Here is a 26,891-nt window from a genome sequence, read left to right on the forward strand (position 1 = left end):
GAAGCAGGCAATGGCTGAGGAGATTAGCATGATTGAGAAGAACCATACCTGGGAATTAGTTGAAAGGCCAGTCAAAAGGAAGATAATTGGGGTGAAATGGGTGTACAAAGCCAAGCAAAATGCTGATGGTACCTTGAACAAACTGAAAGCAAGGCTAGTTGTCAAGGGGTTCAGTCAGAGGTATGGCCTGGACTACCTGGAGACCTTTGCACCAGTGGCCAGGCTAGACACCATCAGATTACTGATTGCCTTAGCAGCACAGCTCGAGTGGAAGATCCATCAACTCGATGTGAAATCAGCCTTTCTGAATGGTTTCTTAGATGAAGAGATCTATGTTGAACAACCACAAGGGTTTGAGATAGCTGGCAGAGAGCATATGGTCTACAAACTGAAGAAGGCCCTATATGGCTTAAAACAAGCTCCAAGGGCCTGGTACAGCAGAATCGATGGCTACTTGACTAATTTGGGATTCGATCGAAGCAAAAGTGAGCCAACACTGTATGTCAAGAAACAAGGGACACAAACACAGCTCATTGTATCCCTATATGTTGATGACCTGCTGGTGACAGGAGGAGATCGAGCAGTGCTGGTCGATTTCAAGACCAAGATGCAAGAAGTATTTGAAATGTCTGATCTAGGGGAAATGTCTTATTTCCTTGGAATGGAGGTGACTCAAGTACAAAATGGGATATTTCTAAGTCAGAGAAACTTTGCCACAAAGATTCTGACCAAGTTCTCCATGCAAAATAGTAAAGCAACTAAAACACCTGTTGCTGTTGGAGAAAAACTATCGAGCCAAGGTGATTTTGAGAAGGTTTGTGAAACAACCTACAGAAGTCTAGTTGGTTGTCTGTTATATTTAACTGCCACTAGACCAGACATAATGTATGCTGTAGGATTGCTCTCAAGGTTCTTGCATTGTTGCAATAAAAAGCATTTACAAGCTGCTAAGAGAGTGCTTAGATATGTCAAAGGCACTTTGAGCTATGGTTTAAGGTACAGCAAGGAAGGAAATCTGAAGCTGGTTGGCTACACTGATAGTGACTGGGCTGGCTCGATAGATGACATGAAAAGCACCTCAGGGTATGCTTTCAACCTTGGTTCAGCCATGTTTTGCTGGAGCTCGAAGAAGCAAAGTCTGGTGGCTCAATCTACTGCTGAAGCAGAATATGTGGCAGCTGCAAGTGCTGTCAACCAAGCCATTTGGCTAAGGAAAATCTTAGCTGATTTGAAAGTGCATCAAAAGGAAGCTACTGAGATCTTCTGTGACAACCAATCTTCAGTTGCAATTGCTAAAAATCCAGTGTTCCATGGAAGAACAAAGCATTTCAGCATCAAGTTGCATGTTGTTCGAGAAATGGAGCAAGCTTAGGAAGTGAAGCTGATCCATTGTAATTCTGAGGATCAACTTGCAGACATTTTGACTAAAGCCCTTAATGTCACAAGGTTAGAATGTCTAAGAAGGAAGCTAGGTGTTTGCTCCATGCAAACCAAGGAGGAGTATTGAAGCAATGGTTAGCATGTAGCAATCACATGTTTTATTATTATTATTATTATTATTTGGATGTAATGATGTAACTTAGTTGTATTCCAACTAAGTTTGTTAGTGGTAGTAGGTGGTGATTTATTTTAAGTGGATGTAATGATGAAACTTAGCTGTATTCCAACTAAGTTTGTTAGTGGTAGTAGGTGGTGATTTATTTTAAGTGGATGTAATGATGAAACTTAGTTGTATTCCAACTAAGTTGTCAAGTTGTAAGCTTGTATAAATAGGCTTTATGCCATTTTAAAAAAATGAATGAATTCAATCAAGATTTCATCCATATACTCTCTATTTTAGCTTTGCTTAAAATTTATTTCATTTTTCTTCTTTGTTTCTGCTGCAAGTCTCGATTCTTACTCGGCAAGCTTTTTGTTGAACCTTGCTATTTGTTGCACTTAGCTCCAACAGAAATAAGAGAGAAGAAGATACATGATACTTTTGCCCGATGAAATATGAAAACTGCTGTCCAAAATCCCAAGAAATGGTAATCGGAGAGCCTATCATCTTTGAAGGCCTCTATTGTTGGTTGTTTTTTTATTATTTTTGTGAAGAAAGAAACAAGAAGCTGTTGAGTTTGTTTCAGCAGAATGAGCTTCACACCACTTCCACTACCTGTGTTTGTTGGAGAAAACTACCGCATTTGGGTGGTTAAAGATGAAGACATACCTTCAAGCACATGATTTGTGGAATGTGGTCAAGAATGATGTTGAGCCACCTCAATTAAGCAATAAGATTTAATAGAGATATGAAATTAACACAAAAAATTAAAAATAAAACAAAGTAGAAAACTAACCCCCCCAAAATAACCGTCACAGTAGTTGTGACCTTATATAATCTTCAATTCTTAATAATCTATACTATAAATATAGAATACAGACACTTAAAACATGCAATAAGCAAACCATGATGATGACCGAAAATTTATGTGAAAATATTAAACCAAATAAGCATCATAAAGAACAATCCTGTCCATGATCTTGGCCACACTATCTTTGGACTCCTTTAACACCTTGATGCTGTTTTTAAGCTTCTCACGCTTTGCAACAACGGCAGGAGATTCCACCAGCATCTTCTCTATCCCATGTCCTTCTGGTCCCATCAGCTCCTTCACAATCTCATCAATGTCATTGTTTACAAGATTATGAACACGGTATTGTAAATGCAATGCCATGGAATCAACCAATCTCACCTTAAATATCTTCCAATAAGCAACCATTCTCATCTTCAAGTCGAAAGCTTGTTGCAGGATCGAAACATTCGAGTGTTGTCTGAGATGTTCGACTTGGATTTCCCCGAAACCTTGGAGATTCACACTGCAAGGCAGCGGCCGCATATTTGTTCCAGATATTTGGTTTATGAAATGGTCTTTTTGGTTCATGAGCTTATTCCACTCCATCATGTAATCAGGGTTACATGTATAGCCTGTTAGCTTCTCCATTTCTGCAATCTCTTTCACCCAATTGATTGATTACTCCCGCAGCTTTTGAACAAGGTTGTGAGCAGCTCCTTTCGCGGCTACCTTGAGGTGATAATACATTTCCGAGTGGCGTGTCAAAACAGACATCACCACATCGTCTACGTAATCCCAATACTTTTCAGTGAATTTGATAGGGAGATACGATATCCTCTCGACTTTTCTCCTTAAGATACGAAGGAATGCTTCATAGGGAAGGAAGTTCGGTAGTTCGATCCCCTTAACATCTTCCAAAACCTTGATCTCTTCTGTGAGAAAGTCTTTTGACAGATTACTTTCCTCGCAGTTGTGAAGCTCATCGGAGAACCGGTTCAGCATTTCGACAAACCGAGCAGTCCCGTGCTTCGTGTTGTCCTCGGGGTATTCATCAAATTCCCCTCTCCAAAGAAGTTTCTTGAGGGATTCTTTAGCTGCTTGAATGATCCTCATCATAGCTTGAGTGGCATCAGCAATAGAAGTTAAGGCCTTTGGCATTTTCTCTAGCTCTGAAACATTTGCATCCAGCTTTGCACTAATGTTTTTAACAATCTCTGGCAAGCACTTTGCAATTGCTTTAGATTGAATTTGGACAAGCTTTTGAGCCAAAACATGAACACCGACAATTGATTTATCAATACATGACAAATGTGCATTAGTTTCAAACAATCTAGCCTCTTCCTTCCTTGCTTCTTCATAGGATTCATCACCAATCCGATTCCGAACACAAACATAACCAAGTCCTATATTCACATCATCTGCAGTAACCTTGTCAACAAGCCCTTCAGGGGCCCTATCTACTTTAGTAATCACAGCAAGAGTTCTCTCACCATTCTTGTCCACTTGTTGTGACATCCTAATGGATTCACAAGTTGAAAAATCAACCGTAGCCGACAGAACATTAAGGATAATGCTTTCTTTTGGTGTTATGTACTGCATGATGATGTCCCGGATCTGCTCATATATGTTGTCAGGCTGACCATGGACAGGAACTCTGGTAATTCCAGGAAGATCAACCATGGTAAGATCAGGAACCCCCTCTTTTCTCACCACCAAAGTTAAAGGGATGTTAGATATGCTCTTACCCGGGCCTGCAACCTCATCAGTTGCATTGTTTATGGCTGTTGCAATCTGGGGTTCCTCCACTGGGACCATTTTGCCATTGTACTCCAAGTAGAGCTCTGGCCTTGGACTTGCATGGTTCTGCAACCTGATTATAAGAGGTACCCTGGTGCAAATGCCCTGGCTACGAGGAAGGTTAACACCAGCCAAGGATTCAAGAACACTAGACTTGCCTGATGACTGGTCTCCAACAACAACAATTGTGGGGAGCTGTATGCCTTCTTTCATCACCATGAGCAGCCGGAGCCTGTCGATGACATCAAGCAAAGGTCGGATTTTGTCATTGTATGATGAAATAATTGGGGCTTGAGCTGCTGCTGCTCCCACCACCTTAGGTTGTTCCATAGGAGGAGTTGCTGGTTGAGAATCTTCATAATCATTGATGACAACAATGTTCCCTGAATCAGCTTCATCATAGCTACCCATTTTTTAGAAGTCGAGACAGGAGTGGGAATTGGCGAAACTTGATGTTTTAGATGGTTTTTTTGTTGGAAGTTGGAAAGCAATAAACTTCAACTAAAGTGAAGACAAATTCAATGAAGCATGTTTGGCTTTATAATGAAAATTAAAATAGGGTAAAGCATCAAAAATAGGAACAGTAAAGCGATAGCATCCTATACCAAACCCCAAGAAAACAGGCAAAGAAAGCTACAATGGGAATGGAAAACTTTCGGGCTTTTTTTATAAAATTAACCAAAAAATTTATTTAATTATATAAATGACACATTTTTTTTGATTAAACACGTAAATAATTTAAAATTTATAGTAAAAATTAGTGGAGTAAAAAAGTTTGGTGTCATCAACATGCCATGTCAATAATCGGGATAAAAAAATTAATTTTTTAATGGAGTCATGTAAAATAGTGTCACTCGTATAGATATCAGGTAAATACTATAATTTGAAAAATTTGAGAGACTTTAAAAAAAATTATTTTTTAGTGGAGGCAAATAAGTTGGTGCCACTAGTTTCCAATGTGATTTTATTTAAGTTTTCTAAAAATTTAAATATATTAAAAAATGTTAAAGTATAATTAATTTTAAAATTTTAATATGTTTAAAATTTTAATATACTTAATATATATTTTTAATAGGTAAAGACAAAAAATATTTTTTTAATATAGTTAAAATTTTAAAAAACTTAAAATAAATTAAATCTATTAAAATTTTAAATATATTAAAAAATGTTAAGTATAACAAATTTTAAAATTTTAATATATTTAATATATTTTTAAAAAATTAAATATTTTAAAAAATGTTAAGTATAACTAATTTTAAAATTTTAATATATTCAATATATTTTTTAAAAATTTATTTAAAATTTTAATTTATTTAATATATTTTTTAATAGGTAAAGAGAAAAAAGATTTTTTAATATATTTAAAATTTTAAATAAAGAAAATGGTGAATATAACTAATTTCAAAATTTTAATATATTTTAATATATTAAGTATATTAAAATTTTAAACATATTAAACAAATTTTAAGTAGTACCAATTTTAAAATTTTAATATATTTTTTAATTGGTAAAGATAATTTTTTTTAATATATTTAAAGTTTTAAAAGTAAAATGTAGCAGGGAACTTTGGAAAAAGGAAAAAGGTACAAGCAACGGGTGGCTCCAATTTATTTGGGTCTATTAAAAAAGGGAATTTTTTTAAAGGTCCTTTATTTTCTCAAAAATTATAATATTTTCTTAGTATTTATAAAATTTATATAGGTGATACAATCCTATATAGCTCTACTAAAAAATTAATTTTTTATCCTAATTACTGACGTAACATGTTAGTGTTGTTAAACTCTTTAACTCCACTAATTTTCATTGTAAATTTTACCTTATTTACTTATTTAATTAAAAATAAATTATTTATATAATTAATTAAATTTTTTAAGTTAATTTTATAAAAAAGACAACTTTAGAATATATATATTTTTTTTCATCGAAAACTGATATTCATTAATAAATGTTTGGCTCAAGAAAGTCGAACATAAAAGCACACTACAGCAAAATGAAAAGACGTAAACCATTAACTCCAGAAAACCCACCCCAAGCCAAATACTAAAAAACTCATCAGAGAATACCAGCCATTATCCTCATCTTCCCCAAAACAAATGCCCTGTATAGCCAAAACGGAAGAAAAGATTGCCTTGAAAACCAACCATGGAGATTCCTCTGAACCTTCTCCATCTTCAAAGTTTAACAAAGATTTCTCAGCGGTGTCGAACCTTCTCCATCCCTATAGTTAGCTTCCTAGTTTGCTTCTTGCAATATACATGGCGTATCTGCATAGCCGACTCCTGATCAAGCAAGCATCGAATTCTTCAAAACAGTGCGGCATTAGTAAGGAGACGTTTTTCTCAAAGCAAGGCATAAGAACATTCGGATTCTTTGTGGTCCCTCAAATCTTCATGCAAGCAACCATGAAGGATCATGTTGGTTACAAGAGATCTTCCTTAGTTCGTTATATTCTTTTGATAGAATGCACAACTTTGTTTATTTTTATGTCCATATAATTTGTTACATTCAACCTGTGAACCATATTTGAACTTCATATTGTCAACCAAGCCACTTGTTCAATGGCAAATTACTTTTGTTGATGTGTTCTTGGTTCGAATCTAGAAAACCCAATCTCACTACCCTTATTATATACATGTATTCGAATTTCATGTTTGTTGGTGAGAAATGGTACAAAGTAAACTGAATTATGCTTTTTGTTTGGTTTGTTTCCTGGGGAAAGCTTTATGGAAGCCACCAAAAGCGGAAATTTGGTTGATGTTGGTCGGAAAGAGTTCGAAACTAGGAAAAACATGAGCGAGGAGGTATCGATCAGAGTATTTTCTTTAATAGGAGAGGAAGCCATATGTTACTCAACCTGGAAAGTTGCACTCAGCCTACACGAAGGATACGACTGAAGCGGAGAAAAATATTATAAAGGTAACTGGGATTCAGAGTTTATGAATGTTATGTAATTGGTGAAATCGTTTGTTGTGCTTTCGTATCAATGTTGATACATTCTGAATATTTGATCATAGAACTTGTTCTGTAGATTCTTAATTCAGAACCCTGAATAGGGTCATACTAAGGCATACTAAAGATGCATGATTTTGAACTCATGATCCTCTCATCTTTACGTAATCTATGTTGCCACTCGGTTTTCCCCCTATCGTTGTCAATTATTCTCATCACAATTGCTTCTCAAAATTTTTTTAGTAGGAATTAGTATATTTTCTTCATTTTGTCCACAAAAGTAAGAATGATATATGATAGCTGTGATTTATCTGATAATTAGCTTCTTTGAATCTTTCACCCTAATTGATTATCGAAATTTTGCTGTTGTGCTTATTTGCTCCTCTTTTTGAACTTGAAAGTTCAGCTTATCTATTGTTCAAACATCAAAATGGAAGAAAGTTTTGCATTATATTTGAAGTTATTAACGAGTTCTTTTTTTTAGGTGGATGATGAGGCTGATTCAGCAATGGTTGGGAAATTTGATCAGGTTTGTATATATGTTTGGGACACAAAAAACATAGCAAATATAGATAAATTTACGTATTGTATATCTAATTGCGCTTAAACTATGTCATTCCTGCCAATGACGCCTCGGCTGCATTGGCAAAGTTGAGGCCCTGAAACTTTTGAGCACGCAAGTTTGAGTTTCACCATATGTAATTCATGTATGTATTTCGCTCTAGATTTCTTCTATTTAGTTAGTTAGTCGCCAATAAAGCCTTGATTGTGTTGGTAATGTAAAGACCCTGAAACCTTTGAGCACTCAAGTTCGAGATTCACTATGTATAAATCCATGTGTGGGTTCTCCCCATATTTATTTTGTTTACTTAGTTAGAGTTGAGTTAGCTTTAGTGATTGTAATGATTGATTATGTTAGTTCCCCCCTCCCTCTTGCCACCTCTTATTTGTTAAATTTACAGTTCTATGAAGATTATGGGTACTATGAGACATCTGATGATGAAGATGAACCATACCACTCTAGAGGATTCAAGAGCTTAAACACAACTGAATGGTAATCGAAGTCTTCCCCACTTTTCAGTTCGATTACCTAACTTAACCGCAATCATATATTGTGCACAACACCGCTAAGTTATGACCTTCATGAAGCAGGGAAACTGCTATCGAGGGCGGAACTTGAAGATGTTCTGGTTTTTGTTTCATGTCAATGGGACCTTATCCAACTAGCAATAGTGGGAAAAAAAAAGTTTTCCATTTTGATCCATTTGTAATGGGCAAGTCATTTGGCAGTGGCAATGGCTATGGAGGTTTCACAGTTAAGTGACAAGGGCTATAGAGGAAGCATCTTTTTGTCTATATCTTTTTTAGTTTTATGTAGGAAGCATCTTTTTGTCTATATCTTTTTTAGTTTTATGTAGTCTGGTTGATAGAATAGAATGGGTAAAGTGATATGTTGGGTTGGATAAAATAATATATAATTTATCAAACTTAAATCTCTTCTATCTATTAGAAAATTCTATTGATAATATTAGTATTATAAAGTCACATTGGTATATTAATAATACAAGTTATTAATGCACCAAGTTTCAAGTAGGACAGGCTTCCAAATATCCAAAAACAGGGTCAATCTTAGTGGGTTAAGTAAGTTCGGTTTAATCTCTTTGAGTTGTTATGCGCACCTCGATCACAAGCTTTTGTGGTTAACCACAACATATACCTATGAAAATAACATATTTAGAATAAACAATAAATAATTAAACATATGGTTTGAAATTAATAATAATAATAAATATGTACGTAATATGTACAAAATTAAAATAAAATAAAATAAATTAGATTAAATTGTGAATAAAAAAGATTTAAATAGGTAAATACATTTGATTAAGAATACTTATGTTTCATTTAAAATTTAGTTTATTAGTACTTTCTCTGAATGAGTTGGTGTCGAGTTGCTTCTAACACCAACTCTCTCATAGTTAAATAACTATATAGATACATAAAGCTCAATGTGAGTAATAGACAAATTTAATATAAAAAATTCATACAAAATAATGAGGCTTTAGTTAAAATTGTAAAGCTAAATATTTAAGATGATTGATGCATTGTTCAAATAACACTATTTGCATAATTTTCGAATTTTTTTATAAATTTTATATAAATGTATGAAAATGCAAAAAAACCCTATAATAATATTTATTAATTATTTAAAATTTTGATTTTTTAGTACTTTCTCTAATAAAATTGATGTCGAGTTGACTCGTCATACTAACTAAGTCACACTCTTAAAAAATAGTATAAATACATAGAATAAGATGTGAGTGATAAACCAATTTTATGTAAAAAATTCATATAAAATAACAATAAAACTTTGGTTGAAATGGTAAAATTAAAATTTAAGTTGATTGATGTCTTATGAAAATGTTTAAATCGCATCATTTGCTTATTTTCCTCAATTTAAATTGCTCTTTATACTTTTATAAAAATATGTAAAAATACAAAAACACCCTATGATAATATTTATTAATTGTTTGAAATTTGAGTTTTTAATACTTTTCCTAACTGAATTGGTGTCGAATTAGCTTTTTAAATACATAAACTAAATTTCAAATTTTGTATCAATATAAATAATAACAACATATTTTAAAAAAAATTGATAGACTAATTTTAAGTTTTAAGCTAAGCAAAATTTTCATATCCAACTATAATAAATTATATAAATATGGAAGGTAGCATATAAGGACAATAATTATTCATGGAATCTAAGGGAAAAAAATAATTAACATACTATTATTATGATTTTACTTAGCATGCAACAAAAAATAATATATGAAAATTAAAGAAGAAATAAGCAAATCATATCAATTTTATTATTATATATTTATACAAATAAGCAGTTCAAATCTAGCAATTTTCAAACTAAAAACATTACATTGTTTAAACACACAATTGAAAAGTAGCAGCCTTTAACAACAACCACACACGGTTTCTTTGTGAAAGTGAAACTGCAATTTTCAGTAACATTCCCAATGAGCAATATACTTGCATTCTGATTCTACACATTCAACAGAAATATCGTCACAAGGCTTACCGCATTTATCACATTTAAGATAGTAATGAATCTTCTTGATAAAAGTGACAGGGTGTGGATGGTCTTCATAGTTGAAGGTGCTCCCGAGTTTGATGAATGGATGTTTTCCAAATGCGCAATCCACATGAGCACAAGTGTCACAAGTTTTGCAATGGTAAAATCAGTGCATTGGATCCCTTTCTTCCTCACAAATATCACAATAATGATATTTTGCATAATCATTAATCTTGTCATAAGTGAGTGTAAGAATATGATGATCGCATTTGTGTTTAACTGTTGTTGGTAGCAGAACACACCAACCGCATAAATGAAAATTACAATCCTTACAACAAAATGCGGCAATGATATCCCTCCTACAAGCACTACACTGCTCCTCATAATCATAATAGAAAAGGAGAGGGTGTTTATGCCCTGGAATTTTTACAGCATCTTGGAGACATAGAGCAAAACATCGAAGGCACATGTGATTTCCACATTCATTACATTTATAAGAAAATCCATTAGAAAGAACCCCGCATTCTACACATTTGAACATGCTGTCTGAACTAAGGATGAAGGGTTTTGATCCAGAAAAAAATTGCATTTCTCCACAAAAATGTTTTGAAAACAGCTTCATCTTAGGCAATTCAGCACAAGATTTATGAAGAAAGAAATCACACCGCGAGCAATGGTAGAACTTAGCGGAGATCAATAACAAACACCCATCACAACATTTATCACCATGCTCTCTGATATTGTCACTTAACATCAAGTAGTGCTCATGATTGCAATGTTCTATTACTGTGGCTTCTCCAGCATCATTCCTCTCAAGAACCATAGTGATGGAGTTAACAGGTTTATCACGAGACTTGTCATCTCCATTTTCTTGTGAAACTATGCAATACCACTCCTTTTCTTTCAATGCACAATTCACATGGAATATAACATCGCAATCTGCACAGAAGTAACTACCGAGTTCTGTATCGACAACTTCGTGGCACATCATGCAATTCAAACTTTCAAAATATTCCTTGGGAATGAAATACGTGTGAAAAACACGATGGACATGCAACGTGTGTTGGATAATAAGTGGCAATGAAATGCATTTTTTATGGACCATAATACTGCATGTACCACATGTATAGGCAACATGGTGTCCTTCAGTGCCACAAGCATCACAAATGAATGGAATTCGTCTCCAAAACAAGGTGAATGGGTGTTGATGACTTTTATCTTCAATAACTGGTACTGGCGATGCACAATCAATGTGAATAGCCAACTTACAAGGTGAACAACCATACACAAGTCCTCTCTCTGGAGTTACTTGGCATGTCTTGCAAGAAAGCCGTTCACTATTAAATTGCAGAACAAGAGGATGTTTGCGATGGCACAAATGGTTCAATTTGAGAGAAAGCTCAGCACACTTCTTATGCAGATTAAACCCACAATCAAGAGAGAAGTATGTATAAATTGCTAATGGTTCCCAACACACAAAGCAGTTACCGAGGTTTCCACCATCGTTTTTAGAGGAAAACGATGGATCCTCAAGGGCAACATGCTCAAGCTCTTTCAAATTTCTTTCACCAATATTAAATGTAAACAAAGCACATTTAATGTGAAAGTCCAAGCCACAAGAGCAATGGTAAAGGAATTTCTCACATGTTTCATCACAGAAATCGCAAAAGCACCTTTGATCAGAAGTGCAAGGTGGATTCTGCAAAAGCACGAGAGGATGGTGGCGATGAAAAGGATGATTAAGCTCCAAAGGTGCCTCGGCACATGTCTTGTGGAGGTAAAACCCACAGCACTCCACACAGCTAAAACATGGAGCTGACACCTTCTCCGCACACCTTGAGCAATCAACAACTCCATTGCCATTGTCAATCAACTGCTCTTCATTTAACATCAACAGTGGATGTTGATGCCCATAGTTCTTTAGCTCTTCCATTTCTCCTTCCTGTCTGTCTCTTTCGAAACTAAAAGAAAGAAGAAAACTAGAAGGGAGAGATTCCAACTGTCTATTTGTATGAGTCTCTTTTAACTTGCTATGGTACTTTGCTTTGCCTATATATGTTTCTTCTTTATAATTACCATGAATGGGATGCAATAGGTTTGAGTGTATGCTAAGTAAGAGAATATTAGTTAAAACTAAAAATATATGCTTACTATTTTTTTCCTTTATTTCTTGCTTTGTGGATTAGATAATAAATATGGATGTGGAATGTATTTTGGTATTGTTTGTATGTAAAGAAAAAGATACTTTGATGAAACTAATTTTTCTATTAAGGATCATTTAAAAAAATCAAATTATTCTAAAAAACAAGAATTGAATTAAATTATCATTTTAATTGAAAATTAAAAACCTATTTAATTTATTATAGTGATTAGAATAAAAATTTTAGTGTACTAATAAAATATTGATTTTAGAGTATTTTATTAGTTGTTTCTCATTTCTTTTAAATATTAATTTTTTTAATCCTTTTAGTAACTTTAAGAAAGAACGAAGCCTCTTCTTTTTTTTTTTCAAGCTGTTTGCTTCTTATCTTTTGTTTTGTTTAGTGATGGTGTCAGCCTTCGAGCTGGCTATCGTTCGCCTTTTTCCTCTTCCATCAACCGTTTTTTTTTTTCTTCTCATTCACTACACACATCTTCTCTCTTTTCAATTTGCAGATATATTTTATGAGTATCTTTGTTGTCTTCACAAGTTGTGATGGATAGATGACAGTGTTTGTTGTTTGTTAAAACTCAACCGGCCACCAATAGTTTTTCATGGAAAGTGGGTGGTTCTTCGTCAACTTCTTAATTTGTTTATGATTTGAGAGTATTTTAGAATAATAAATGATTTCATGTGTTGATTTGGACTCGTGTTGTCTTAAATTTTATATTTTTTTATTTGTTTTTTCATTGTTTATTAAGTCTTCAGTTTTAGAAGTTTTTGTCTGCTCTTGCAGCATGTTTTTTAGTCATGCTTATACATGTAATTTTAGTTTTATAAGTGATTTTAGGGATGATTTTGTTGTCGTCCTCTCTAATTTGGTGAATGCTCGATTCTTTTGTCGATTTTTGCTGGCCGCTTTAGACCATCCGGGGCTGATTTTATTATCGTATTAAGTGCTTGCAATCACTCTAAATATGTCGTGCTTGAGTTGTGATAAAGCCAATTGTCAATATGTCATAGTGTTCTATTGATGCTTAGGCTAAAGCCTTTGTTGTGTTAATGGAGTTTGTCCTTTACCATCTACGACGAGTGTTTGCTAAATTTTTTCTCTTCGAATTGTACGGTTTCATTCATTGAATGAATTAATGAATTTACCTTTCAAAAAAAAAAAAAAACAAAGTCATATAGACTAATCATACTATTACCGAGCCACCATTCAACTTTCTTAGGATACCTACTACAGAAATGGCTCTAACTTGCTCGGCATTTGCTCAACCAATTCAATCTTAATGGGGTCACAAAAAGTAGCCATGTGAATGTATATGAGACTATTATAGGGAATTGATTCATTTCTTGAATTAGTTAATATTTTAAAATTTTTATGGTTTTATAAATTCAATTTTTTATTTGGAACAATGTTTTCAAAATCGAACCGGTGGTAGAATCAATCAAGTCTTGAATTGTCGATCCAATCGGTCCATTCTATTCGATTAAATAAATCATTAAAAATTCATAAAAATAAAAATATTAAAATTTTTGGTTCAAACAATTTTTTTCTAGTTCAATCAATCTAATTTTTTCAAATCAATTCCCCCAACCAATTCCCAATCGATCTGATCGATCGATCTAATCTGGTTCGAACAACTATAGTTTAGACTTGAACTACAATTCCCCATTTGCTTCTCGCGATACACAAGGGGTATTTGCACAACCCACGTGGTAGCAAGCATCGAATTCTTCGTGGTCCCTCAAATCCCAATGCAAGCAGCCATAAACGATCATGTTGGTTCCAAGAGGTCTCCCTTAGTTCGTTATATGCTTTCTTAATCATGAAGTCACCATTAGCCGACCACTAATTGGACTTTCAACCAAATTCATACATGTGTCTAGGAATAGATGATTTAAGTCATTTCCCGACTTTTGACCAACACAATCTTCTCTATTATTGTCAAATCTCGACTTGCTTAGAATATAGGCTTTAATTCACAAACCGATGAACATTATGAACACTTTCTATCAATACTCATTGAAAATATCAATAATTCTCAAAAGCTAAAAACTGAAAAGCAAAAACTCTCAAAATTAAAATTTATTTGGAAGACTAGATCTCACTGAGTTTTGACAAAGTACTGACGCTTAGTATGGTCTGGTTTTGACCTAGCCAGTGATCTTTAATTATAGAGAAAATCATAAAAGTCTTAGTTGAATAAGAAAAAGTTTAATAATATTTTAATTGAAAACATATAATCCTACTATGTACCACCCATCCCATGTATTTTGGGTTTATTGGACCTATTTCCTATATCGGGTTTAATTATATGTATTATTTGATCTTTCAATCAACCGATATAATTTTATCATCTCAATAACTTGTCTTCTAATTTCAAAATATTAGTTATTTATGAATAAAAATAAATTTAATTAATTTACTAATTAAATTATTTTCTCAATCAAATTTTAGTTCTATTAAAGTCATGACAACTTTATCGCACTAGAATCTATGCAATGACTAATTAATTTAATTTTCACTCTGAACTTCAATTATTTAATTACAGTCAATTAAATAATAATTTGAAGAAATTAATTTAATCTTTAAGTCAACACTTGCTCATCAATTAAATAGCGATATATACGATCTATTATCTAATTTGATGTTTTCATCTATGCATCTCATTGATTCAAATGCAAACTATCAATATTATACCAAGCTAGCGAAAGGATTGATTGAGTATATATAATTGAGACTCAAATAATTTGTAATTAAGCTCTGACACTTTGTCTATTAATTACAACATTATTTAGTCATAGAGTTATTCCACTACATTAGCGCGACTGAGCTCTTCCTATTATACAACATTATGAAAGCTACTTATCAAGTGTTCGTCTAATGACCTTGTGATATTACATGGTAACCATTGCATCTTCCTTCATAAAAATGTCTATTACTAACACAGAGTAATTAAATCATTCGTCCCAGACAAATAACCCATGGAGATGTTACTTTTTTATCTATCATGTAATGCTAATAAGAGGATATTATTTACTCTTTTCTTGGGCTATGAAATCTACTATTGTAAGTAAAGTTATGTCATGCGGAAGTTGTATGTTTTGGCTCTATTACTAATTGAATTCAAATTTCAATATTTCAAAGTATACGAGTCGTGCAAATATAGTTCGTCACTTGCTCAAGGTTGAGGTAGGTCGTACTATAAATGTAACAAATGAATAAGTCTATAAAAAGATCTAGTATTTATTCTATTTGGGTCATGTCCAATGTATTGTTAGCCAAAAAATCATATCTATATCTTTATCTTTAGGGAGTCATCCTCTTCGATGCCGAAAACAAGGTATATCCTACTTGGACTTGATAAATAACATAATAGTATTTTAATCAATTTGCTCAATTATGATTAAACTATAAAACATTTTGATTACCTACTAATATAAGTTGTATTCTCGCATTAAGTAATTAGGTAGTCAATATTTGCTTGTTCGCTTTACTTTGCAAGCAAAAATAGTTGAGGGCAAATACAAACAATATTAACGTGAATGATGAAATTTTCTTAAATCAATCTATTCGAAAAATTTTAATTATATATGATGAAAAACTATACTAAGAGCACTATCCAAACACTATGTACCTATAGTTGGAAAATGGAACTCCAACTAACCAAAGACATCTTTCTATTGGACCTAGGAGATACTCCGACAAATTTCAGGACCACCTTCCCGATTTCCTCACAAATGCCTTTAGGAATCATAGAGGACTTCATAAAATAGTTGAGAATGGTTAGTAGAATCAATCATGCTAGGGTGTTTCTCCCAACCAAAAAAACAATTGTCTAGCATCCCAACTATTCAATCTATTCCTAACTTCATCAAGAAGAAATTTAAAAGTGTTAGTAGTGACTCTTTGGTTAAAAAGAGGCAATCCAATATAGACACCCAAATCCATAACCTGCCAAGCTGCCAACAGATTCCTCAATATTTGAAGAGAAGAAAATCTATGTTTTCTGAGCATTTACTTGGGGCCCCGAGTAATTGCAAAATTGATCCTAGATTCTTTTGACCATATTAGCTTGATCCAAGCCCGATTTACAAAAGAGGAGCAGAACATTAGCAAAGAAAATGTGAGATAGCGGCAGACCATTTCTGGTCAATTTGATCAAACTCCAAAGACCCTTATCTACTGCCTCTTGGATGCTCTACCCCTGAATTCCCCTGGTTAGTTTGAATTCCCGAGTTAAGGCTCCATTCTAGAAGATTCGCATCAATGAGGTTATGATACTTGACCCAATTTAGACAATTTAAAAATCTCGCATCACGTAGGGGATCAATGATAAAATCTCATCTTATCCTATCATAGGTCTTCAAGGCAACTTTAGTCGCCCCCCATTGCTTCTTACCTTGATACACCCAAATCGAGAGAATGACTTGCTGCACAACAATAATATTACCTGTAATGCTTCGACCTGCAATTAAATTAGCATTTCCTGAGCAATGATCTTAAGAAAAACCACTCGAAATCGATTTGCAATAACCTTCATTACCACCTTGTACTGTACACAAGCTAATGAGCTTAAAACAAGAGGTCTTTGAACTTGTAGTCTTAGGAATAACAACCAATAAAATTTTGTTCTAATCGAGCTGAATAAGCTTACCTACAAAGATACTCTTCACAAACTTAGACACTGAAATCCCCACGATGTCGGATTCGCTTTGAAAGAAGAGTACGTGAAATCCATTATACTCTAGAGCTCTCAAAGTGGCCATGCAAAGAGGCTTCAAAAGAAAATTGCATGAAGTTCCCACAATGTCTCATTGGCTTCATTTTGATATTTTAGCCTTTAATCATTTTATTTTATAAAAAAATTGAACTGATAAAAAATTGATTTCAAATTATTTCTATTTTTATTTTTCAATTTTTAGTTTAAATATTGATTTTTGTGTAATTTTTTGTAATTTAATTGTTAAAGTATGTAGTTTGATACATAATTATTGTTGTTAATTTATGATAGCTATGAATGGGATGCATTGGGTTCGAAATATTTTAAGTATATTATCAAATTTTATAACATTAGTTAAAATTAAAAGAATATATATTTACTTTGTTTTTTCTCTTTGTATCTTGCTTTGTGGATTAGATAACGAATATTGGTGTCCAATAATGTTATGATAATATTTTCTCTTTTTAACACAATGTCTAGAAGTACCCGTAGCCCTCTGAAACTATAAATAGAAGGATAATACGCTTCAACTCAAAACAAAATAAAGTAGAAAACTAATCCTCAATTTACCTTCCACGATAGTTGTGACATTATTATATAATCTTCAATTCTTTATAATCTATACTATATATATAGAATACAGACACTTAAATCATGCAATAAGCAAACCATGATGATGACCTAAAATTTATGTGAAAATATTAAACCAAGTAAGCATCATAAACAAAAATCCTGTCCATGATCTTGGCCACACTATCTTTGGACTCCTTTAACACCTTGATGCTTTTTTGAAGCTTCTCACGCTTTGCAACAATGGCAGGAGATTCCACCAGTATCTTCTCTATCCCATGTCCATCTGGTCCCATCAGCTCATTTACAATCTCATCAATGTCATTGTTTACAAGATTATGAATCACGGTATTGTAAATGCAATGCCATGGAATCAACCAATCTCACCTTAAATATCTTCTAATAAGCAACCATTCTCATCTTCAGGTCGAAAGCTTGTTGCAGGATTGAAACATTCGAGTGTTGTCTGAGATGTTCGACTTGGATTTCTCTGAAACCTTGGATTTCCCAGAGACCTTGGATTTCTTCGAAACCTTGGAGATCCTCAGTCTCACAGCGAAGCGGAAACACATTGTCTGTTCTGGTTATTTGGTTTATGAAATGGTCTTGTTGGTTCATGAGCTTATTCCACTCCCTCATGTAATCAGGGTTACATGTATAGCCTGTTAGTTTCTCCATTTCTACAATCTCTTTCACACTATTGATTGATTCTCCCTCAGCTTTTGAACAAGGTTGTCAACGGCTCCTTTCGCGGATACCTTGAGTTGATAATACATTTCTGAGTGGCGCATCAAAACAGAAGTCACCACATCGTCTATGTAATCCCAAACCTTTTCGATGAATTTGATAGGTATATACGATATCATCTCTACTTTTCTTCGTAAGATACGAAGGAATGCTTCATAAGAAAGGAAGTTCAGTAGTTCAATTCCTTTAGCATCTTCCAAGCCCTTGATCTCTTCTGTTCAAAATTCTTTCGACAGATTATTTTCCTTGCAGTTGTGAAGCTCACTGAAGAACCGGTTCAGCGTTTCGACAAACCTAGTAGTCCCGTGCTTCGTGTTGTCCTTGGGGTGTTCATCAAATTCCCTCTCCAAAGAAGTTTCTTGAGGGATTCTTTAGCTGATTGAATGATCCACATCATAGCTTGAGTGGCATCAGCAATTGAAGTTATGGCCTTTGGCATTTTCTCTAGGTCTGAAACATTTGTATCCAGCTTTGCGCTAATGTTTTTAACAATCTCTGGCAAGCCCTTTGCAATTTGATTAGCTTGAATTTGAACAAGCTTTTGAGCCAAAACATGAACACCCACAATTGATTTATCAATACATGAAAAATGTGCATTAGTTTCAAATAGTCTAGCCTCTTCCTTTCTTGCTTCTTTATAAGATTCATCACCAATCCGATTTCGAACACAGACATAGCCAAGTCCTATATTCATATCATCTACAGTAACATTGTCAACAAGCCCTTCAAGGGCCCTATCTACTTTAGTAACCACAACAAAAGTTCTCTCACCATTCTTGTCCACTTGTTGCGTGTTAGGTTTTGAACAATTTATCCGGAGGAAGTATGAGGCTCAGTCAAGAACTTGAGCAACAACGTAATAAATCTGGATAATGAATGAAGGAAGATTGAGCTTCAAAAGGCTCGGTATTTGCAAGATAAACAAACAGAATTTTACTTAGTAAAAGAAAGCAAAAATTGAGAGAGTATTTTTGCTTGAATGATTTCTATTAAATTTCATTGATTAAAAAAGATGGAATACTGCCAATACATATACCAGTCATAAGCTGGTCAGCTTTGACAGGTTTCACTTACTATTTTTAAGCTTCATTGCAACTTGCACAGCTTGCACATTTCAACTTGCAAATCACAACTTGCACAATTAGGTAACCTGGTCTATCAATCTTATTAGCACCCAATTACATTAAATACACTACCTACTTAGTTCTAATTTAACTAAGTTACAAAATTTACTTAAAGTAATAAAATGATACTGAAATTGAACAGTAGCATCAACTTCAGTAGCTACATGTACTTTATGTGCTGTAAGTACGGCTTGATCTACTTCTTTATACTTCATCCACATAACTTATGTTGCATGGTCTGCTCCTTGGTTGCTTTATTTGCTGAATGCGTGCCAACTTCAACACTCCTCCTTGGCTTGTATGTTGCAAACTCCCATTTTGGCTCTTAAATATTTAAATCTTAACACACTAAGGGGCTTTGTTAGGATATCAGTAAGTCGTTATTCAGAATTGCAATGAATCAGCTTCACTTCTTGAGCTTGCTTCATCTTTCTAACAAAGTGAAATTTGATCTTAAAGTGTTTCATTCTCCCATGGAACACTGGATTTTTTACAATTGCAATAGCAGATTGGTTGTCACAATTGATCTATGTTCCTTCCTTTTGGTGTTGATTTAAATCAGCCATTATTTTTCTTAGCCAAATGGCTTGGTTAACAACTGCTGCAGCTGCCACATACTCTGCTTTAGCAGTTGATTGAGCAACAACAGTTTGCTTTTTTGAACTCCAGCAAAAAATGGCTGAACTAAGGGTGAATAAATACCCTGAGGTACTCTTCATATCATATATCGATCCATCCCAATCACTATCAGCATAGCTAATTAATTTCATGTTTTCAACTTTGCTAAACAACATTCCATAGCTCTTAGTACCTTTGATGTAAGTACTTTTTTGGCAGCTTGGAAGTGATTTTTATTGCAGCAATGCATGAATCTTGAAAGCAAACTTACAGCAAACATAATGTCTGGTCTAGTGGCAGTTAAATAGAGAAAACATCTAACTAGACTTCTATAGGTTGATTCACTAACCTTCTCAAAACCTCCTTGGCTTGATAGTTTCTTTCCAATGGCAATTGGTGTACTTGTTGCTTTGCTATTCGGCATGGAGAATTTGTTTAGAATTTTTAAAGTAAAAGCCTTCTGACTTAAGATGATCTCTTGCTGAGTTTGGGATACTTCCATGCTAAGGAAGTAAGATATTTGTCCCAAATCAGACATCTCAAACACTTGTTGTATTTTGTACTTGAAGTCTGTCAGCATTGCTTGGTCTTCTCCTGTTACTAATAGATCATCAACATATAGAGATACTATCAGTTGAGTTTCATTACCTTACTTTTTCACATACAAAGTAGGTTTATTGATGCTTCTTTCAAATCTAAGGCTAGCTAGATAGCCATCGATCCTGCTATACCATGCTCTTGGAGCCTGTTTCAAGCCACACAAGGCTTTCTTCAGTTTGTACACCTTGTCTTCTTCACCAACAATTTTGAAGTCTTCAGGCTGCTTAACATATATCTCTTCTTCAAGAAGACCATTGAGAAAGGTTGACTTCACATCGAGCTGATGGATTTTCCATTGCGATTGTGCTACTAAGGCAACTAGCAGTCTTATGGTGTCAAGCCTAGCCACTGGTGCAAAGGTTTCAAAGTAGTCAATGCCATACTTTTGGCTGAACCCTTTTACAACTAGCCTTGCTTTTAGTTTGTTCAAGCTTCCATCAGTATTGTGCTTGGCTCTAAACACCCACTTCACTCTAATGACTTTTCTGTTGAGTGGTCTTTCAACTAGTTGCCAAGTCCGATTCTTCTCAATCATACTGATTTCATCAGCCATTGCCTGTTTCCAGCCTTGATGAGCTTCAGCTTGTTCAAAGCAGCTTGGTTCAATAGCAGCCACATGAGCTCTTTCATAAATCTCAGCGAATGGTCTAGTGCCTCTGACTGGTTCATCATCATTGTCCATTTCAGGACCATTTTGATCAGCTTCAGTCTGATCTGTCACCAAATCTTCAGTATCAGTTTCTGGTTCATTTTTATCCTAGTTCCAGCTTGACTTCTCATCGAATACAACATCTCTGCTCACAGAGACCTTGTTTGTTAAAGGATCAAGTATCCTATAACCCTTCTTGATACTGCTGTATCCCACTAGAATACCAGGTTGAGCTTTCTTAGCAAGCTTGTCTCTTTTTGCTGCTAGAACATGAGCATAACATACACATCCAAAGACTCTTAGGTAAGCTAGTAATGGTTTGAACCCAAACCAGGCCTCGAATGGAGTTTTTTAAGCTAAAGCCTTGGTTGGGAGCCTATTTTGAAGGTAAACAGTAGTGTTAACTGCTTCTGCCCAAAATGTCTTAGGCAAATTTCTTTCAAACATTAGGCACCTGGCCATATCCATTAAGCTTATGTACTTTCTTTCACTTACACCATTTTGTTTAGGTGTATAAGTGTTGGTGAGCTGGTTTTTTATGGTTGCTTCATCATAGAACGTATGTAACTTAGATGAAGTATACTTAGTCCCATTATCAGATATCAATGTCTTCAACTTGCAACCTGTTTCAGTCTCTGCTGCAGCTTTAAACTTCAAAAATACTGAGGCCATTTCTGATTTCTGTTTTAAAAATTAAATCCAACAATATCTTAAGTAATCATTAATGAATAAGATGAAATACCTACTGCCATTCAGAGATTGAGTCTTCATTGGACCACACACATCAGTGTGTACAAGTTGCAGTCTTTTAGAAGCTTTCTAGGCTTTGTTTGTAGGAAATGGTAGTCAAGCTTGTTTTCCTAGCTGACATACTTCACAAACTTCTTCTTTTTCAACTAAGTTAGTGAATTTTTCAACCAAATCTTCTTTGGTTAGCTGAGTCATTGAGTTGTAGTTGACATGGCCAAGTCTTTTGTGCCACAGTTTGGATTCATCCTGAGTAGCTGTATAAGCACTGTCTGCACCTTTATTCTAGTCCATAACAAAGCTCTTGTCAGCCATGGTCACTGTCATGAGCTTGGATCTATTTGGATCACTAATTAGGCACTCCTTGCCTTTGAACACCACAGAGTAGCCCTTTTCTAGCAACTGAGCTATGCTGAGTAGGTTTCTATCTATTTCAGGTACCAAAAGTACATTTGAAACAAGTTTGATACCTATAAGAGTGTCTATCAGTATATCTCCTTTGCGTTCAGCTTTGATGAAGTGTCCATTTCCAATCTTCACTCTTGTTTTGAAGCTTATGTCTATTGACTTGAAGATAGCAGCATCTGGAGTCATGTGGTTAGTACATCCACTGTCAATCAGCCGTCCTTTTGTGGTTTTTCTTTTGGTAGCTGAGCAAGAAACTGCAAAGATTTGCTCTTCTTTGTCACTGCCTTCTTCTGCTACTCGAGCTTCAGCTCTTGGCTATTGAGGTTGATTTGGCCTCAGTTTGCCTTTGTTTTTGCAAACTTTGTCTGTATGGCCCATCTTTTTTGCAGATTTTGCACTACACATCAAGCATAAACCAGCATACTTCACCCGGATGACTTTTTCTTTTGCAGTATGGGCAAGGTGGATATTTTCTTGCATTATTTGTCTTTGGCTTGTCTGACCAGGTTTTCTTTCCCTTGTATTTAAAGGAGTTTGAGGCTGGTCTGATTTTGGCTTAGAAGGCACCTTCTTGATGCTCCTCTAGTCAACTTGCTATTCTTTGCTCTTGAGCATAAAGAGCATTTATTAGCTCTGTCAATGAGATGCTGGTCAGGTCCCTTGAGTCTTCAAGAGATGAGATCTTTGCCTCATACCTTTCAAGTAAGGTTGAAATCACCTTTTCCACAATTCTTGCTTCACTAATTGTTCTCCAAGTAGCTTTATGCTATTTACTATAGCCATGATTCTGTTTGAGTATTACTTCACTGTTTCTTCCTCCTTCATCTTCAAGTTTTCAAATCCCTTCTTAAATTCAGTAGTTGTTGTTGCCTTGTTCTTTCAGTCCATTGAAACTCCTCCTTCAGCTTATCCTAGGCCTGCTTTGGTGACTCACAAGCCATGATTCTTGTGAAAATCACATCAGACACACTGTTATGGATACATGACATGGCTTTGTGCCTTTTGGTTCTTTCATCAGAATGCTGCCTTATCTGAGCCACTATTGGGTTAGCTCTTAGAGGTGCTGGTTCAACTTCTGAGTTGATAACCTCCCATAGGTTAAATTCCTATAGGTAAGTCTTAATTTTTACTACCCATATGTGGTACCCTTCTCCATTGAACACTGGTGGTGGCACTGGTGAGAATCTTGATGAAGACATGGTTTTAAGGATTGAAAATGACAGGTCCACTAAGAATAAGGCTCTAGATACCAATTGTTGGGTTTTTGAACAATTTATCCAGAAGAAATATGAGGCTCAGTCAAGAACTTGAGCAATAACATAATAAATTCAGATAAAGAATGAAGGAAGATTGAGTTTCAAAAGGCTTGATATTTGTAGATAAACAAATAGAATTTTACTTGGTAAAATAAAGCAAAAATTGAGATAGAATTTTTGCTTGAATGATTTCTATTGAAATTCATTGATTAAAAAAGATGGCGTACTGCTAATACATATATCAGTCATAAGTTGAAAAATTGACAGTAGCCGACAGAACATTAAGGATAATACTTTCCTTTGGCGTTATGTACTGCATGATAATGTCCCTGATCTGCTCATATATGTTGTCTGACTAACCATGGACAGGAAATCTAGTAATTCCAGGAAGATCAACCATGGTAAGATCAGGAATCCCATCTTTTTTTCACCACTAAAGTTAAAGGGGTGTCAGATATGCTCTTAGCAGGGCCTGCAACCTCATCAGTTGCAATGTTTATGGCTGTTGCAATCTGGGGTTCCTCCACTGGGACCATTTTGTCATTGTACTCCAAGTAAAGCTCTAGCCTTGGACTTGCATGGTTCTGCAACCTGATTATGAGAGGTACCCTAGTACAAATTGTTGGGTTTTTTTATCACAAAAACAAGAACAAAAGATCTAAAATTTGCGTTGAAAGATGAAAACGGAAGCAAAGACAAATGTTGAAGGAGAAAACAAAAATTGACTTCTCTCTTACATTTTTGTTAAAGAAAAATGTACATATATAATACTATTACATTGAAAGAGAAAAAAAATTAACTTGTGCAAGTAAATTGATAAACCGTAATTTATACATATTTCTATCCCATGCTTAACACATCTTATGGATGATTTTTCCTTGGATTTGGTGAATTCGATGCTCCTAATGCCTTAATTTCATGTTTTATACTTAGGAGAGTATAGGAGAGTGAAAGGAACGAGAAACGGGCCAAAAACGGAGAAAATGAGCCAACGTACGAAATCAACATGGCCTGGACTTCATCACACGGGCAGACCACACGGCCGTGTCAATTTGGCAGAATCGAACCACCAATCACACGGGTGGACCACACGCCCGTGCCTATTTAACAGGCTTGACCACGACCTGAAGTAATCGCACATGGGCGTGTCACACGGGCGTATCCCTATCGAGCCCAAGTTGAGTCTAATTCGAAAAAGGCCAATTTTGAGGGTTCTTAGGCATTCCAAAGCTTATAAATACACCCTAAAAGAGGAGGAAAAGGGGGGCACAGAGGAGGAAGCAAGGAACTGCTCAAGGAAAGCCGATTGATCCATCTCAAAAGCCGGATTCATCATCAAGACTAAATATCTCCCCTCAATTTCCCTTCAGGAGTTTTGGTTTTTTCTTTATGTTTTGTATTCATTATTCTTCTGAGATATTTACCTTTTTAGTTATGAACTAAAACCCCTAAATACCTAAGGGGAATGAAACCTAAGACAGATCTTGTTATTATTATCTGAATTGTATGATAAATATTTGACTAGTTCTTAATTATGTGTTCTTAATTCTTGTTTTAATATTCCAGGATATTGATTCAAGTTAAGCTCTTATTCAGAAGAGGAATAGACCCTGTCTAAGAGTATATTTGTCACAATTAAGCGGAGTTGGTTGCGCGCCTAGAGATAGGGTGACAAGATTTTGCCGGATTAGGGTGAAACCTAATAAGGGGATCCATAGATTGAGTTAATGCAACCCTAGAGCGTTAATTAGAAAGAGATTTCAATTATTCAACCTAGGGTTAGACATTGTTAGTCTCGAGAGAGATAATAATATAACTTAGAGATTTCTACGGATCAAGTCAAATGAATAAATCATCCGATTCAGAGTCAAATAACAAGTGAAGTCTAGGTGGATTTTTCCTTAGGTATTGTCTTAATTCAATCATTTTTCCAAAAGTAATTCCTCAATTCTATTTTCTGTGAATTCTTAGTTTAGTTAATTAGTGATGGGACGTGTCATAATGTAGTAAGAGCCTTCGATGGAACTGAAAGGAAAGTGATGGGACGAATTGACATCCCTCTGGAGATCGGGCCAAATACGTATGAAGTCGACTTCTTAGTGATGGATATCAAACCCTCCTATAATTGCTTGTTAGGGAGACCATGGATACACTCGGCAGGAGCGGTGCCTTCTTCATTGCACCAGAAATTGAAGTTAGTAATAGATGGACGGTTAATAACTATCAATGCAGAGGAGGATATCATAGCAATAGTCACTGGCAAAGCCCCTTATGTTGAGGCCAATGAAGAGTCTGTTGAATGTTCTTTTCGCTCTCTAGAAATTATCAACGCAACCTTCGTTTCGGAAGGAAGTGAGGTGCCAGTGCCCAAAATGTCTGGAGCTACAAGGATGGCCCTGCAAATGATGATGGGAAAGGGGGCATCACCGGGAAAAGGATTAGGAAAATAGTTGCAAGGAGGGATTCAAATCCCAAAACTGATGGAGAAGAAGGATCGCTTTGGTTTGGGTTTCAAGCCAGACCAAAAACACAAGAGACAGGAGATGGAAAAGCGTCAAGCAAGAAGGAAGGCGCGTTTGAACGGAGAAGAAGTGGAGTGGGAATCGATGACATTCCCACCTATATCCAAAACCTTTAAGTCAAGAGGGTTGCTGGTAGAAGAGAGTCATCAAATCAATGTTGTACATAGTGAGTGGTTGGGACAGGAAAACCTTGAGGGTATTCGCCCTTACGAACTGGGGAGCTCTCTAAACAATTGGACTGCGGAGGTTCTTCCTGTAGTCTTTAGAAATTTTTCAAAGTAATTCTCGAAACATGTCTATTACTCTAGGGCCTAGGAGTAGTAAGATTACATTTGTGAAAATAGGCTTATGTCCATCTATTATTATTCAAATAAAACATAACTTTTATCAATTTAAAAGAGTATTATTTCATTTTTATTAACCAATATTCCTTTAAATTCTAACAATTCTTATTCTTTTATTCATAGCACATAAATGATCATTCTTAAATTCATTCATTCTTTGTATATTCTTTCGTACCCTACACAGGTCTTGTAGCACCCCAAACCCGGCCCAGTCGTTAAGGCCGAATCTGACGTGCCACTTTGAAGTTAAAAACCCGTGTTCCCTTTTTAGTGTT

General features: G+C 34.9%; 3 protein-coding genes, 1 long non-coding RNA gene and 1 pseudogene across 4 annotated transcripts; 1 reads left to right on the forward strand and 4 right to left on the reverse strand.

The window, feature by feature from the left end:
• Positions 1–2,429: 2,429 nt before the first annotated feature.
• On the reverse strand, positions 2,430–2,981 carry LOC121212140 (dynamin-related protein 4C-like). Its single transcript, XM_041084390.1, has one exon. The coding sequence runs from the start codon at positions 2,979–2,981 to the stop codon at positions 2,478–2,480; it is 504 nt and encodes a 167-aa protein (XP_040940324.1). The 3' UTR covers positions 2,430–2,477.
• Positions 2,711–4,541, reverse strand: LOC107940373 (putative dynamin-related protein 4A). The gene has a single exon (XM_016873799.2). It carries the CDS (start codon positions 4,539–4,541, stop codon positions 3,012–3,014), a length of 1,530 nt encoding a protein of 509 aa, XP_016729288.2. The 3' UTR covers positions 2,711–3,011.
• A 1,563-nt stretch (positions 4,542–6,104) lies between these two features.
• On the forward strand, positions 6,105–8,566 carry LOC107940362 (uncharacterized). The gene is made up of 5 exons (XR_001695430.2): positions 6,105–6,544; positions 6,850–7,046; positions 7,564–7,608; positions 8,042–8,133; positions 8,232–8,566. It is a non-coding gene; the product is annotated as an uncharacterized lncRNA (long non-coding RNA).
• A 1,761-nt stretch (positions 8,567–10,327) lies between these two features.
• Positions 10,328–12,094, reverse strand: LOC107940367 (uncharacterized). The gene has a single exon (XM_016873795.1). The coding sequence runs from the start codon at positions 12,092–12,094 to the stop codon at positions 10,328–10,330; it is 1,767 nt and encodes a 588-aa protein (XP_016729284.1).
• A 6,199-nt stretch (positions 12,095–18,293) lies between these two features.
• Positions 18,294–24,367, reverse strand: LOC107940366 (dynamin-related protein 4C-like; annotated as a pseudogene).
• Positions 24,368–26,891: the final 2,524 nt, after the last annotated feature.

This window comes from Gossypium hirsutum, chromosome A13 (assembly GCF_007990345.1).
Source record: "Gossypium hirsutum isolate 1008001.06 chromosome A13, Gossypium_hirsutum_v2.1, whole genome shotgun sequence".
In the NCBI taxonomy this organism is placed as follows: Eukaryota; Viridiplantae; Streptophyta; class Magnoliopsida; order Malvales; family Malvaceae; genus Gossypium; species Gossypium hirsutum.